Source organism: Chroicocephalus ridibundus, chromosome 1 (assembly GCF_963924245.1).
Source record: "Chroicocephalus ridibundus chromosome 1, bChrRid1.1, whole genome shotgun sequence".
Lineage (NCBI taxonomy): Eukaryota > Metazoa > Chordata > Aves > Charadriiformes > Laridae > Chroicocephalus > Chroicocephalus ridibundus.
The window spans coordinates 46,584,602-46,601,975 of record NC_086284.1 but is presented as its reverse complement, the minus strand read 5'-3'; the positions used below and the strand labels follow the sequence as shown (position 1 = coordinate 46,601,975).

General features: G+C 36.2%; 1 protein-coding gene across 6 annotated transcripts in view; it reads left to right on the top strand.

Annotated features, from left to right (window-relative positions):
- Positions 1 to 17,374, top strand: part of DACH1 (dachshund family transcription factor 1) — a 364,758-nt gene that overhangs the window by 179,343 nt on the left and 168,041 nt on the right. For all 6 annotated transcript variants that reach the window (XM_063335421.1, XM_063335431.1, XM_063335411.1 and 3 more), the window contains exon 3: positions 11,003 to 11,164. In XM_063335421.1, coding sequence (XP_063191491.1) covers positions 11,003 to 11,164 — 162 coding nt within the window. The remainder of the gene's footprint in view (positions 1 to 11,002; positions 11,165 to 17,374) is intronic.

Genomic DNA, 17,374 nt, shown 5'->3' with positions numbered 1-17,374 from the left:
ATGTAGCCCAGGATGTGGTTGGTTTTCTGGTGTTCTGTTGGTTTGGTGTAGAAATGTCAAACTGTTCATTTAGGAAATTGGAAGTGTGAATCCATCCAAAATTCCTGTATATCATTAACTTTGTAGGAGGCAATCTTTTTTCCATGCACTGAAGCCATTTTATAACTCATTTTGTATTTCATACTCTTTCATATGAGGAATATCAATCACTTATGCTTGAACGGTAGCAGCTTCCAATGAAAATAGAATATTCCACTAAATTTTACTAAAGTTTTCCTGCAATGTAAGCTTTCTTACAACAAATGTGAAAATGGAAAAAAACCTAGTTGTAAATATTTTTCTTCCAAAACGCGGTCAGTTGAAACAACGCTATAGTGCCGCTTTTGAAATGTGTTTTCTGTAGTTGAGAAGGGCAGGGTGTCAACAGCAAAGAGAGAAAAATGTAAATACAAGCGCATGTATACTCTTCAGATTTGATCATGATACTACATTGTGCATATATGAATGTCTCCGTAGATGATATGGCATCTTTATTAAATATTGTTGCTGGAAGGACAGAATCATGTTGATTCATCTGCCTTTATTATGTGAAGCCTCACTGTATACCAGCCGTTGGTTAGCATGCCGCTTAGATAAAATGCAGTTCTCTTGTGGCCTGTTATTGCCTTTGAAAATCTGTTTTGATAGATGGAGGAACTGCTCTTTTTCAAGCTTGGCGAAGAATTATAGCATGGGACTAATACATCCAATTGAAGAGCAGAACAAACAAAGAGAATGCTAGAAATGTCAGATAAACCTTGTACCACTGTCAGAAAAAAAAATCTTAATATTATGGGCTCACAAAATTGAATTCAACAATAGGACTGCATCCTTTTAAAAAGTAATTCCTGTGTTTCCAAAACTGAGCCTGTGTTTTAACACATCTTAACTACTGATTAAGAATTCAATTTTGAAGATACTCAACAATTCAGTGTAAGGAATTGCAACAAACCCTGTCATTTCCCCTTGTTTCCTCTGAAACTTATGCATGCCAAAAAAGCTTGAAGTTCTGTACCTTAGCAGTCCATGAGGTACGTTTCAGAGCTCACGTGTTCTTCACTTCACTTTAGAAAGTGGCCACCAAGCTTGTTGGGTTGTGTAGCACCAAATGCTGTAAATTACAATCAACATTTTAGATTTGAAATCTTATTAGCTACCTGTATGACTTCCAAAGTGATTTGAAATCGACATTAGTATCAAATCATTAGAATGTGCATGTTGTTCTGATTTCTAGTATAAAGTAATACCAATGCTTCTGTTCCGTTTTCCAAATGATTCATATGGAAAATTTTAGTGTAGAAGTTAGAGACTAGTGATGTCTTCATATGCATATGTACTTCTTATCAGAAACAGGCTATGCATATTTATGCGAAAAATGAAAGACATGGTCTCCATGTGCTTCATCTCCAATGTTGATACTCACATTGCTAAGTACTGAGATTGCATCTTGCAGTTGGTTGAAGTTAGATTACTTGTAGTGGGGATAAAAAAGTGAGTTATTATCTAGATACTAATTATGTTTTTGTCGATTATTTTTATTACTCACATCATCCCACTGTTGTGCCGCTGTTTGTGTTGCGAAGAGATACGGGTGCCTTCAAATGTAAGAAGCCACCAGAGCGTGGTTTGTCTGGTGCTTTGGTCAGCACTCAGGGTGTTGCCCGTGGAATTTAGTGTCCTGTTACCCAGTGCAACAGGTACAGGTAGAGCATTTAGGTGAGAGAAGACTGTCTGTAAGGACTGACTGCCTTTTGATGTGAAAGCAGGACTACACGGTGCTCCCCGTAAGTCATTATCACAGCTACTTTGTACAGTATCACAGTCCTGCATCGCAGTACAATACTCTGCTATCACTGTGCTGTGATAGTACATTTAGCCCCATGCCTTGCCTGTGGCGCAGCGTAATGCATAATGGATCTGACAAAACTTAAAAAAGAAAAGGAGGGGAAAAAAAAAAAAAGAAGAAAAAAAGAGCCCCAAAGCCACTGTGCAGCTCTTGAAGTCACAACACTTCAAGTGAATAGGGGGATGGTGGAGGAGAGAGGACTCTCCTGACCCTTACAGGTGGATTCTTTACGTTTTGAAACATGAAAATTCTCTTCCCCAACTTTCTGTGTTAAAACAATGGTGTATATGCCTTGAAATAACCGGTGGACTTCTGGGATTTTTTTTCGGTGTTGTATTGACTTCTGTCAATATAATGCTTGGTGCAACCTGCTTTGTGCACTGCAAATGCAGAGAGGCAGTCAGAAGAGTATTACAGAATTTGTCAGTATATGTTGTAATATAAAGGTTTCTGTTTTCTTTTTTGGGGTGTGGGAAACGATATCTACTTTAAAACTAAATATGACAAAACAGAGTCAAAATTATTCTTTAAAGATATTTTAATTTTTATTTATACATGTAGCATATGCTTACGCTGTTAATAAATAAACCAATGAAAACCTTCTTTAAAATATCTTGAAATAGTAGTTTGTATTTTATGGGTCTACTGAAGATACACTGGTTAGGAGCTAGGACGGAAGGCAGTTGTTTGCAGCTAAGGCCCTGCATTCCTTTCCTTCTCTTTTCACAAGTAGAAATAATGCAGTTTTCATTTCTTGGGGAAGGCAGAAGCCTGAAATAAGTCTGAGAATCTAATCTTGCTTTCTTTGAGGAAAAATGTTGCTTTGGGACCAAAGCCATAAAGGCCACAAAGGCTTTGATCCCACATTGAGTAAATATCGGTGGGCTGTTTCTTCAGCGTGTGGACCCAGTGCAGAGAAGAGGTCCCTCTGCAGGCACATCCATCCCACCAGAAGGCTACAAAAGCTAAACCTGCACTGCTGTGGTCCACAGCTGAAATCTCATTTTATTCTGAACTTGTTCTGATGCCACAAATACTTATACACATGAATAAGTTAAATTTCACACAGATGATTAGGTGCTTGGACTAGAATGGGTCTATCGGCAAGAATTCGGCAATTCTGTTTGCAAGGCTGAGCTCGGAAGTTGTAGGGAGATGTACTTCCATGGGGCCATGAGGCTGCCTCAGCCCTGTTTAGATATTAGTTTAATCAAAGAAGTGTGTGCCATTACCCCAGAATCTGTGTCAAGCTGTGGATTAGGTTTATAAAAAAAACTACAAAAACTCCTGCTGGTTGAAAGATTATAAGTATTTAGCTACATTACTGCTGTTACAGGCATGAACACCTCCTTTCAGTATTTTTGAATCGTAGCAGTGTTACAATTAATTAGTTGTGTCCGTCTAGTTATAAATTAGACTAAAGTTAAAGGCTAAGGTTGTATTAAGTACTACTGATTTTCTTACTGTTTTTGACTGTATACCTTAAACTGAAATACACTTCTCTAAACTGGACACAAAGAATATGTCAATAAAAGACGTTGTAGTTAGTCAAATCTAAGAATGTTAAATCAAGAAAATTCATGGAACACCAATAACGACCAGTAACTGTCATTACGTGAAAACTTTTAATTTCTCATAACAGCGAGAATAGTGTTGTGAGAACATGAGATAATACACACAAAAAGAAGAAAGGAACTTCTGTTTGCAAAAAGTGCAGGGAAGTTGTTCCCATAATAAGTCATTCTATTAAACAAGAGCCATTATTGCACTCTAGCAATGCAAATGTAAAACAGAAAGTCTGTTAGGAACCAAGCATCATTGTTAGCATAATGTATTGTTAGTATATATATTTTCCCTTCCCTTTTTTTTTTTTTTTTTTTTTTTGGAATTGCATGCTATTCGGTTAAAAATATTGTGGATCAAGATTTGACACTTCAGGAAAAGTATTTTTTATATTGTTCAAAGCTGACCTCTGCTTTTAAAAAGGCTTGATCTGCACTTTTTCATCTGTTTAGAAGCATACATTTTTGGTTAAGAAATTGAAGACAATCTCTTTGTCTTTTTCCTAAGCTGGGGAGGTTGAGATAAAAAAGAATGCCCGCTTTAAAAGTCACACATGGCTGTAATTTAAGATTTTTTTTACCTCATTGTCCATAACAGTTGAAAGAAACCTTCAATGAAAGTTTATTAACTAGGCCAATGCCTGAGGCAATAAAGGTTCATTTATTACCAGTTTCTTGGCTGTTTTTCTTCTTCTATTTTTCCGTTAAACTCATAGCGTAAGATAATACTTCACAAAATTAAACCTTTGACCTTCTGTGGAGTTAAGTCGCCTTTGATTAGATAAAGTAACAATTTATGGTCCAGCATGAGGTTGCACATGAAATGAATAATGCAACAGACTGAATGAGAACTGAGAATCTATTGCTTTTGAAACGATGACTGTTGTTTAAGAAAGAATGTTCTCTCTTAATTGTAGTGTGCATTCTGGTAGGATTTTAAACTGTTGCTGAAACGTACAAAATAGCCAGGCAGTTATGCAGTACACATTGTTTAATTCTGTCACAATTGCAGCGAGTCAATAATAAATTCACAAATTACAAAACCCCGTTAAGCTATAACAGTTAGTCATTTTTTGTGGGATTTGAAACACACTTTATGATTTCACTTTTTACTCTTCAGTATAAAGGAATAAATCCATGATAAAGAGTAACTTCATGGAATGCAAGTCCACCAGTTCTATAAATGGCAAATATTAGTGGTAAAATAAGTACCTTTAGGCCTTTTTTTGCATCATTGAACCTGCTAGCACTTCTCATTCAAAAAATACAGTCTTAATATTAACTTCTAGTTACTTTTAACAAAACAAATCAAGAGGACACTACTTTCTAGGTGAATGTTTTATTTCTGCAACTGTGTTATTAATTGCAGAGACACGTTGTAAGTAAAAAGATTTTTAGATTTGAAGATTGCTGTGGAAATTTATCTCTTTTGCTTGTTGATTTTAAATGCAATACCCAGACCTCAAAATTCATATTGCAATTTAGGAGTAGTTACAGGAAAAAGGTCTGATTAGCCTGATGAACAACAGATGGTTTGAGCCTCACATACACTAGTTTCCTCCCAGTGCAAGACTGGCAGTTTCATTTTAGTTGCACCAGTCTAAACCAGATCACACAGCGGAACTTTTCTGAGTATTCCTTCTTTAACAATATTTTATTTATTTATGTATGTATTTATTATGATTCCTTTAATAATAGCCCTTTTAAAGATGTTAAAAATAGATCAGGATGAGCAGTTTATGCTGAACCACACACCAAGTTGAACAGGAAAATAGAGCTAGAAGGGCCAGACAAATATTTCTTGTTTATCCCAAAATAACAGGTAATTAAATTTACCAATACTGGATCAATCCAGGCAGCTTAACAGAAATAAGGCTTTTGGACAACTGTGAGATTCCAGGCCTACATTATACATGAAGAATGCTACTAATGAAACTCAGTACATTTTAGCAGAACATTATGGTGTAGTCTGAAGTTCCCCTTTCTGCAATCCAGTCTATGTAATCAGACCTCTGTCCTCCTGCAGATTGCTTTCCCCTTCTTGTTTTATGTATCACACTATATAAAACACCCATTAGATCAGAGACTAACGTTAGGATCCTATTTCACTTGAAATAACTGGGCAGCAGCGTAATAAGCTACCAAAAACTTGTACCTGAACTCCTGAAACCCGTGAAACCAGTGCAATAATCTACAGTGATCGGGGTCAAGTCCTAGGAGGTAACCCTGCCTCTTTCTCAGGCGGAGTTTTTCAGATTTTGGTAAGAATTTTGCCCAAGTAAGAGCCTCAATATAAAATCTGGAGTTAAGTCAAGAGAAGACATGAATTATTTTCAAGTCAGTACTACTGAAATAAGCTATAGGAAAAAGGATTAAGCATTAATTTGAAATAATGAAAGGAGTTCTTTCAGAATTTAGATGAGATTTGGACCTCCTCCCACGCAATGAATAAAGCATTTCTGCAGAATGAACTTTCCAGCAAATAAATGAAATTAAATGTAACGCGCTACTGACAGCTGTATTTTGGTTTTTTGCCTGTTCTGTGATGGGAAAGGTAAGGTATCTTGAAAATGTTCTCAGAGTCCTAAAGAAAGAGGCTGTGAAAACACAGTATATATATTACTGGATTTTTTTATGTACTCATAAATGTGTATATATATGGTATATATACGGTATATATAAAGGAAGGTAATAGTTATATTAAGGAAGTTATTAATTATTTATTTGAATAACTATTAGGATTTATAATTACTATTAGCCATAGTTATGTGAAGGAAGTTAAAAGTGAATTAAGATCAGTAATTTCGTAAGTTGTCCCAGGACCAAGCTTAGGCATACAATTCAAAAATGTGTATTTTGAGACACATTTGAGGCTGAAAAAGTTACGCTCATTCGTCCTGTTCTTTTTTCCTTCACAAATAGGACACATCCTATTTTCCTTCACAAATACAACACAAATGTGTTGTAAGCTGCTCGTGCCATCAAAACTGAAAGTTTTAAGAGCTCTCTCTTAAGGCAGGGAATAGTATTTGTTGGAAGGCAGAAACCCTGGATGTGATTTAGTGCCCACCAGTAATTCGTACACATTTTGAAAATCTGTCATGATATATGACAGCTCTCTCGGGTGCTTTGCTTTTAAAACAGAATTGTTTTCTGAAGATGCTATGGTTTTTGTCATTGTTTTTCCATTTCATTCACTCATTTTTCAGCATTAGAGACCACACATACTGGGCATACTTCTGGTCTCATTCTCACCCGCGAAATTCTGACTTCAGTAGAGTTGCACGGGTGTAAATTAGACTAGAACTTGGCAGGAGAAAGCTTATGATTATATTTGGCAGAGGCAGCAGGCTGCAACTTTATTAACATAATTAACAGCTACAAACACACCCAACAGGCCAAAGTAATCTAGTGACAGAAGAGAGAAGGTCTTTGTAGGGAAGGATCATTCACGCTTTCTTTTGGTGTTCTGCTTCTTGTTCCTGAGTTCCTACTAAGGCTTGGAGAGCTTTCAATTGAGCTGTAATTCAAATTCATACGGCTCCTACAAGACACCTTGAACAGACTTTTGCTGATGAGTCTATAGGAACTGTCAGCAATACGGAGATTACTTCAGAAGCGTGATGGCTGAATTGAACTTTACTTTCAGATGTTTTGCTTTTTGAATTAAATTGTTGGACAAGATTAATTGCACGCAGTAAGAGATTTAAATGAATAGCTTTATAAAGCATTAAAGTTCTAAGTATGTCACATGGGAAAAAAGCTGTAAGGTTTAAATGAATAAATGTATTTAATGCATAAAATGTCTAGGCTAATTTTTTTAATTCCTTTACTAACATCTTTTATTGAAAAACCATACTTTATTCATCCATCTTAGTTATACTGCTGCGGTTGTGGTAATTTAATATTCCTGCTCTTCGCTAATCTTCTGGTTCAACAGAAGTAAACAATAGGTTTCATAAATTAAAAATACGCTCTTCAGAACATGCTTCTAAAGATAAAAAACAAGGCTGTAAACATTTATGACTGAAACAAACTAGATTGTTCAAATACTGCCATGATGTATCATGTATATCAATATGGCACTGATATCAGTTAGAATGCAAACAAGGTTTTAAATGATGTGCCCCTTCATTTCAGCTGGAGAATCCGCTTTACACCATCTGCCTATCAGATGGTTAGGAACCAGGACTGCGTATTAATGCCACATGTTCGATTTTCTTTCCTCTTGTAATGGTTAGATTCATATTGCTAATAGCTGTGCATGAGCACTGTCGATGAAATTTGTGTGACGATGGAGTGATGAGATATTTATAAAGCTGCCTGTCTCACTGCATAATCAGCAGGAAGAATGCCAGACATAAACAACTTATCAATTTCAGAATATTAATGACAACTACCATTGACTTTAATCCATTGAATATTTTGGCCTGGATACTTTTTATCTGTTCAAATAAATATTTGTAAAGAATAAAAAATATCTAAATGGCTGTTGGATGTGTTCCTTATTTCTTTCATTTCAGTTGCCTTTATAGGTGACTTCTGGTTATTCCATACTTCAAGATAAAATTTCTGTAGTGTAGAAAAGTGTGCACCTCAGAAATTCCGTGGCTACTTGTTGTAAGAGTAAAGTGATATTAAATAATGTTTAGGTCAAAAGGCTTTCTCAAACAACCAATTAAAAAAAAAAATCTCAAGTATTTACCCAAGTATATACCTGTACCTGAGTAAGGCAAGGGGCTCAGCACCTTCCTTACCACTTGCTTGGCTATATTGTGGTAGTTAAGGGATAGAAAAAGTAACAGTAAAGCATAAACTGTGCTGCAGTCAGGAACTGCTGTGAGGAACGGCATTATTAAGCGATATTTCTGAGGTTTATTCCTTACTTACATTTCCCCCCTACTTACACCGGTGCTTATACGAGACATGCATTTCAGATTTATACAGTTTAAATTAATTGCTGTATAGCAAAGTAATCATTTCAGTCACTTACGCGGTTGTATGACAAAAGGAATGAAACTAGAAATTTAATTTCTGCATTTTTAAATTCTGGTTTATTATCACAAGCATTATCTTGCAAAAATCGTACTACAGAACTAAGCAATCTGTATTTTAGTTTCGCAGTCCCTGTCCAAAGGTTATGGCTTCCTCTAGAGAGAAGCATTGCGGCCTACTTTGGAGAGGAGCACTGAAGTACACTTGGTCGCAAATTTTGTAACAAAAGAGAGTTTGTATTTTAGCTGGCTGTGACCGGGTCATTACCCCAGTGAGACACAGTATTTACAGGTGGGTTCACAAGCCCAATGTCCAGTGTCTGTTTAATATGGTATTTTTGGAAGCTCTTAAAAACTGCTGGTCTGGAAGTGCAGTCGCAGCCAAAAGTTTGAGGCCTGCTGTTGTATTCATTAGTTGTATCGTATTTGAATATCCCTCCAAAGGATTGTTCTTTAAAGATGCTAGTTTTAGCTTGTCAGCGATGTATATAAAAAAAGGAAGTATAGGTTATTGTATTGTTTAATGTGCACAGGATGCAAACCGAAGTTCAGAGGTGCACCATCCCCTTTTCTGTGGCCTAATTTAGAGACTGTAACCAAATTTGTATAATGTATAACTTCATATCCTTCCTCTAAGGTAAAAATATCATTGGAAGCAATCCATGTTATTGTCAATACCTTCGTAAGATCAAAACATGCACAATTTGTAATAGTAGAAGAAGCTAAAATAAAATTAAACCCTTGTATTTATCCACCTTCTGATATGATTTTTTTGGCTTTTGGTACCTCTTCTTCTACCTGAAATAGCAGTTTTCTAAATAATATTGATGTGCCTATGCAGAATGTAATTATCACATACTTGGTAATTCTCATTGCACTCGGAGGTGTTAGAAGTCAGTCTGTGAGGAGGGTCGGGAGGCTGGAACTGTTTGCTAATCTTTATGCGGTCATGCAAAGAAAGGAAAACAACCTTGAATCAAGACACAATATATATATATTCAAAGGCACCTCATATGCCACCTCTTTGTTTTCCCTGGGATGGCAGAGATTCCTGGTGTCCGTTCACCTTCTGCCTTCTCCCCTCTGGATTTTGCCTCTTGTCTCTCCCTATCGCTAGCCGAAAACATGGCAAGAGTGAACTCATTTTCCATTTAACAAGGCAGAGGAGACAACCAGAGGCTCTTGGAAGCAATGGTGGTAGCAATATTTACCTCAGCAGCCTGGGATTATTTGCTTATTTGGTCCTTCCTGCTAAATTGCACTCTTCCCATGCTGGGCAGCAGCCTGGGCCCACTAGAACAGTAAGTTGTGCAGTTAATTCCTCTTGAGATCCATAAGACACTTCACACCTCTCAGAGCAGCTGAAAATCAGACAAGCAGGCACCTTTAAACTAATTACACTGAGTTTTTTCAAGCCTTCTCCACCACCAGGGCAAGCATCTCGATTCAAAAGGACTGAGGGCCTGTTCTCCATGCGTGGCATCACAGGCTGGGGGCTGGCATTGCATCGCTGGGTAAAACTTGCCTGGTTTAATGGTTTATCTGTGTTTTCTTGCAGTTAATTCTCATTAGTTCCATCTCTGCCCCCTGGATCAGCCGTGTGGGGTAGGCAGCTCTTGCGAGGTTTGACACAGACTTCTCTCTGCCACCACCCAGGCTGGGGCAAAGGGATCTGAGTGGGTAGCAGCACTGTTCAGCGATGGCAGAAAAATTATCCTGCCTCAAAAATTTATGACACTGAGTAACGACTGTATGTAATTTTGAGTTTTGAAGGCATTGCTGGGCCATTTCTCTAATTGCTTTCAGCAAAGAGGACTTTTCTTGTTTTTGTAAGACATTCTTGTAAATGGCTGGATGGCAGAAATTCGGTTTGGTAGGAAGAGCACTTGGATTGCCTGAAGTTTGCTTTGGGATTGGGATTAAATGGGTTTAATAATTCCTTTCCTCACTGATAAATGCCTTCATGCCTTGAACTTTTGGGGAAAGCGAAATAAGCATTTTACCAATGTTCAGCATTTCTAACCTTTCTTCTAAAAACGCTTCCTAGAGTGCCTACACCTCCTTGCTGTTATGTGTGAAATGAGAAATAAATATCTGGGTTCTTTCATCTGTTACTCTTAAATAGAAGTTACAGACCTGTTTTTTTCTGTTTTCTTTAGCATGGCAAACATTTTAGATCTAAAGGTTGAGTTTTTTTCTAAGTCCAGTTTTGTACATGTTCACCTATTCATAACCAGACACTTAAGACACTATTTTGAAGCTAGATGAGATTTCTGAAAGCATGTATTTGTATCTCCAGTTAGTTATGGTGGTGTTACGGCTGTAGTTACTGGATACCAAGTTCAGATTTAGGTGAACATAGAGAAATAACTATCTAAATAGGATGCAAAGCATTTTACTTGAAAAAGTTAAAAAACTTCAAATCAGATGAAGAACAGTACTCTGCAATGTTCAACGTTCATTATATAGCAAGCATAAAGGAAGAGTATCAGTCTTAGTCCCTACGATAATGAAGAATCATAGAATAATGTATATTAAATTTTGTTCATACTTATTTGCAGGCCTGACAGCAGCAGCTGCAGCGGCAGCAGCTGCCACCAATGCCGCCATAGCAGAAGCAATGAAAGTGAAAAAAATTAAATTGGAAGCTATGTCCAACTATCATGCAAATAATAACCAGCATGGAGCAGACTCTGAAAATGGAGATCTGAACTCAAGCGTCGGTAAGTCTCAGACACAGCATTATTATATGTCCACAATGCTCTGGTATTTTATTAAAATGGCGATCCTTCTGGGCTTCCTCCTGAAGTCCTTGATTTGGTGTGAAAAGTTGCATATTTGTTTTCCTTTTCTTACTCTTTTTAGTTTTAGTTTTGTATCTGACCTTTACACCAGCGTTCAGCATTGTTACTATTACAAAAACATTCTTTCCTTTGCAGGTTACTTTTGCAGACTTGAGTTAATATTTTCCATGAAAGAAAGTGGTTTGATTGCTTAGAGTTCATTTTTCAAAGTACAGGTGGGGTGACAGATGATGGTGTCAAAGCGAAATTTAACAATGTCTCCTGCTCAGTGTGCTGGGTATCGACTTTAGGTAATTCAGAACACAAGCTTGAAAGCAAAATATTTCATACTTTCATGTGCCCTGTGACAAAAGGAAAACATACATACACAATAAATTATTGCCATGCTCTGCAGTTCCTATCATATTTTATTTTAATAAACACATTCCTAAAATGTAGTTAACAGTTTTTTCCATTTCTTAAGCACCCATCAGCAACTCTTGTTCTTTCTCAAAAAAGAATTGTTTCCGTATACTTTATTCATTTGTTTGGACGATTTGTTTTGCTAAAGCATACTTCAAAGCTAGAGTAACTTTTTGTTGTTGTTGATTAAATCTTTAATCATCTGTGTGTGTCTGCTGTAAAATGTTTTGTTATGCCATTTCATTGTATTGGCTCCTTTTATCATGTTGAGACAGTATTAACTCAGCAACAGAAATTCAATGACAAAGAGGTACGTTCAGAAGACTGCAGGCAAGATTGGTGTATATTGGAAAAAAATGACTTAAGATAGGGGTTTTTTTTGTTTTTATTTTGCCTCTTTTGTTTAGTTTTGTTTATTTTTTAGTTTTTCATCTCCTAAATAAATTTGAAATGAGTCTTAGAGAGTTATGTACTAGCCTTTACATAAATAAATATGTGTTTGTGAACAGCATTTCTGTACAGTTTGGTAAGCATTGGTAGGCTATTATTTAGAAATAATGTGAATTGCAGTTCAAAGAACTGGTTCGCCTAGGTACAGGCTATTTTAAATAACAATATGTATGCATCGCTGCATAAGGAGACAACCAGATTTTTTTCTTTTCCTTTTAAGGAAAGGCTTAGAGAAATGCATCTGCGATGGTGAAGAAAATAGTCTTAAATTAGTTGTGTTAGTACTCAGATAGCAGCACGCGCAGTCACTAGAATGTTAGTGGAAAGATTGTCCTCTTGGAGAGAAGACAAGAGGGGTAGAGAGCAGGTGTATTTGCAATCTGGGAGGAGGAGATAGGTACAAATGAAGTGGAAGGACCAGGTGGCCCCTAGCAGACTGGAAGGAAAGTAAAGTAATGAGAAAGAGTGAAAAGTGTAAATACAAACTGGGAGGATAAAGAGTCTTTATTAGAACTAGAAGCCAGTTTAGATTTGAATTTCAGACCTAGATGCATGCAATATGTGGAACAAAATGTTGAGATGTTCGATTATGGAACTGTTATTCTGCTTGGCAGTTCTAGAGCCAAACCACTTGTACATCCGTGGTCATGGAAAAGTTAACAGGAAATCGACATGTAAAGCATGTGAAGTGTTTGTAGGAGAGTGGATGGAGGGAATGTCTGAATTTTCTCTGAATAAAAAAGAAAAAAAATAATCTATTTTGAAATCATTGTTTAAGGCATAATTTAGATAACTAATCTGCTCTTCTTACACAGCTTAATCATTTTCCTTGTTTAAGAAAATACATTCTAGCTATTTTAGTAGGGCAAAGTTAGCGGAGCAAGATTACTTATTGTCATTGTCAAAATTTCCTCTCAGCCCCTTAACTTACTTGTTAACTTCAGTTAATTTCCTGATTTAACTGAATGAAGAACTGAGTTCATTTTGTTCAGAAAAAAATGACTCTTCTGAGTAGAGTGAGTAGCATTCCAGTTTGCTCCATTCCGTGAGGAATGGTTCTGGAAATACAGTGTGCTTGTTTGTGCATCCGGTCTTGAGCTATACGCTCCCTATAGAGGTTTTCTCAAAAATAGTTTGCATTTATTTGTTTCTTTTATACTGAGCCGTATCTAGTGTCCAGAGTCGGTTATGCCTGTGGAATCAGAGAAGTGTTTCCTACTACTACTAATGCCAGAGTATTATTAGGTTCATGAAGAGTTAAGTCTCTATTTATTAGTTGCATTTTTGAAAATTAGCATATTATATTATCTTGACAAGAACTCATATTTCACCTTTGCAGTAGGTGTGTGCTTTTTTCCCCTGCATTTTTTTCGGATGTTTATTTATGTCTTTTCAAATAAATATTATCAAGTCCATATACCATCAGTGTTTTAAATTCTAGCTTGTTAGGCATGAATTTGAAATACTATGTACTGAATGTTGCCAGGAAGAAGGAATGAACCGAAAGAAAATAACTTGGTTTTGGTTTATATTTTAAATTATGTTATGTGCCTGACCAAACTGAAAAGCAACAAACTAACCAAGCGGGCTAAGCTTAACTGCTATATCTTAGCCTATATGTAACAGGCATTATGGTATATTAAGGTACGTGGATTGATAATACTGTGTTCTTAGGCTGTTCCAATGGTTATGTAAAAGAAGACAATTAAAATTTGGGCTCTTGAGTTGTATTGTCGGGTTTACTTCTGAATTGTCTTGCTTTTTGGTTTTAATCAGATGCTTAATGTGAATTATAGAAGTCATTTTTGTAGATGTGCATTGTATAATTACAGAGGGTTACACAAATTTATTAACTATTTATTTATTAACTTGGTCCTTTGAAGCAGTGGCCAAAAGGTTAGTGAGTGAAGGGAGTTAAAGGAAGCCAATGATACTAATAAGTAATTATTTTATATCCCTCAGTTTTGTATGGTAACCTTGAGCTTGTATCCTCCCACCAGAATTATCATTTAGAAGGGGGAAAAAAGAAAAAAAAAAAGAAATTACAGAGGAATCAGAGTGAGGTATTAGCACACTGAGTAAAATATATGGCTGCAACGCCTTTCTCCCCCATCCACAATCAATTGGATTCTTTTAGTTTAATATTTACTTGCTAAGATGAGATGCTAGTCTGCATGGTGATAAACAGTCTGCTACTGGCATCTGAAGGTGACCTGTCAGTTCATATGGACAAATCTCCTGCTTACTGAAATGTACAAAATAAATCATTAAAGCAGGCAGGTGCTCATTCCCAGATTTAAATCACCATAGATTTATGATTTGAATTAATGCTTCATTTGGTCATAGAAATAGATGCTGAGACAAATGATATGCAGTGGTTGGGGCTTCCATACTGTAGCCATCCTAATATTGATTACTGAGATGTCTTTGCAATCTCTTGTTTATATCAAGTACTGTCTTGTGACAGCTTGGCTGATATGAGCTACATTGCAGATAAGAAGGAAAAATGTCCTGGGTTCTTTTTAGTGGCAATTCTACGTACAACATGCAGGATAGATAAATTACTGGGTTTTTGTTTAAAAAATGAATTCTGTATGGCAGCAAACAAACAAACAAAAAAAGATTGTGCTGTATGTATGTGGTTTTTTTTATTTAATTGCAGAATTAAAAGAAAGAGAGTGACAAGGTCAAACTTTAAATTTCCTTGCAGAGGTTCTGCTCTTTGTCATATTAACATTTTAGGATGATGCTAGGATCAGTTGTATGTTTACTGGCTAATACTACAAAGTTATAGATAGGTAGAGCAGCTCGATTATTTCCTTGCTGCTTAAGTACTTACAGCCCTGCTATCATACTTCATTAACCTGCAGCAGCAGAAGATAGAAGCCTTTGAAAATAAATATGTTTAAAGCTATTTATGTGAGCTAGGCTTTGCTATCTATAACTTGGTAGGAAGTGTAGAACAGTCCCTATACTTTTGCTTCCCGACCATTTTATATAATGAAAACACTATGCATACACTTTAGGGAATACTCAAAGGATTTGTAAAGACCTTTGCCACTTGCTAAAATCTGACTCATAAAACTTGTAAACAACTATCAACAATAGTAAATTACTTGCTTAGTAGGAAATGAGTTCATATCTATTCAAAATGTGATCACAAAACAGATGTCCCAAGAAAATGTCATTGTTTAAACTACATTCATACACAAAAAAAATGCTATTATTTCTTTAAGGAAGTGAAGCAATCATGAAGACTTTGGTGTTCGCAGTTTCTAAACACAGTTAGGAAATACAAGGCAACATTTTACACTTGGCTGGGACGTTAATCCATAAACAACCACAAAACGTGTTGAAAATTAAGAGGTTTTCTTGGCATGTTAGGTTTCCTATTCATCTGCATTACCTTGCAATATTTAAAATTATGAGACAAACGCAAGGTTTCCTGTGATCTGTTGTTCAAAACTAATGGCTGCTTGCATACTATTATTCTTTTTTTTTTCATCCAGAATCAGAGATAAAATGATTTAGGTGAAATTATTTTTCTCCAGTGACCTTGCCCAATAATAGAACAGTACAAAATGCAGTCATTTCCTTTTTCTAAACACACATGTCTATTTTGAAGGAAAGAATTACTTTTATGGTTTCAGGAAAAAGTCTTGGAGACCTTGAAAAAGCAAATAAAAGGAAACAGAGAATGCAGGCCACTGAGCACAGCTCTGCAGTTGCACATCTGATTCTCTGCCTTGGCAATGTTAATGAACCTCAAATCCTCCCTATAATTAGATGAGGGAATTGCTTATATTTTCAAACAGATGATGCTGCTATAATGAAACGATTGACAGGGAACTTAAGAGTGTCTACAGTAGTCATTTGGTTTCCGGGTTTAGGGATTTTTTTTCTTTCCTTTTTTTTTTTTTTTTTTTTTTTTTTAAATGTAAAAGGAAGATTGGCTGTAGAAACAGGTCCTGGGAGAGGTAGTAATTTACACAGAATGCTATGACAGGTGTCTTTGTATAGCACGGAAATAAAATGGAAGAGAGAGGAATGATGGGCAGGTACGGCAATTTTTTGGGAGGGGGTGTCCTGTGCTTATTCTGCTTGGGTTCTTTAAAAGGGGCCGAGACTCAAGAGATGGATCCGGATTGAGTGCACAGCTGTAACTGCTGATGAGCTAATTGCTCCTTATCTCTCAGCCCCATTCATCTTCATTTTTTACCAATTACTGAGAATTATCTGTGTTCTCAGTTGGATATGAGAGTTAATCCTTTTTGGTTAAGCTGGCAGTACTGTGAGCAGATTCCAAATCGTAGGGTGAAAAAGCCAGAGCAAGCTTGTTCTCAAACTCTCTCCAGTTCAATGACAGTATCACTAGTTCATAAGAATTTTTCTATTGTTTAACAGATTAAACACTGATTTATTATTTTTTACTTCAGTACTTTCATTAGTATGTATTTTTCTCTTAGTGTATACTGAATGCATATATTCCTAGTTGGATGGATGTGCTCCCTTTCTAAAAACATGCAGTTGCAAAGATGAAAATAAGATAAACAATAACTTCAGACCAGAACTATTATTTGCAGTATTTCAGTGTTTATTGTATGCTACGTAAGAATTCTTTTAAAGACAAGACTGTACGTGTAACTTTGACATCATGGGACATAAGACAAATGCTTCTCAGTGCCATGTAGCTACTTTTGTAAACTTCTTTGAGATCTGTGGGTGAAAAGCATTGTCTAGATTTTTAGCAAAGGCAGAATCATACAGCCTTAAGGACAAATGTGCTGTTGAGTACATCATATTTCAAGCTAAAGGAATGCTTTCATAAACCTGTGCTTTGGAAACACACAGAATACCAGAAACAGATCATTTGGTTATAGTCAGGCGACTAAACTTCGGTTTGGAATTTTGCTTGTCTTCATGATGGCATGGGAAAAAAAAAGTATCTTGCATTTCATAGCTGAAATATAATTTTAGTTTATCAACTAAGAATATAATTTCTCTGGATCGCTTCTCTGGCCTTTTATGATTGTTAGATTTGCTAAACAAGGCAATGAATTGGATGTCGTGATCTAAACTCCAGTTAGTAAATTCCAGTTAGGGGAATTATTTGCAAAGATTCGGCATTTCATGTTGGACAGTCAGTTGTGTTATGAGTCCCTCATCTAGATTAAATCCTCACTGTGGGATTCACTGGAACAAATGTAGACATTTGCACCTGAGTTAGTCACCTTAGATTCAACAGACAGAAATAGGCAATTGTAGGGGTGATCCATC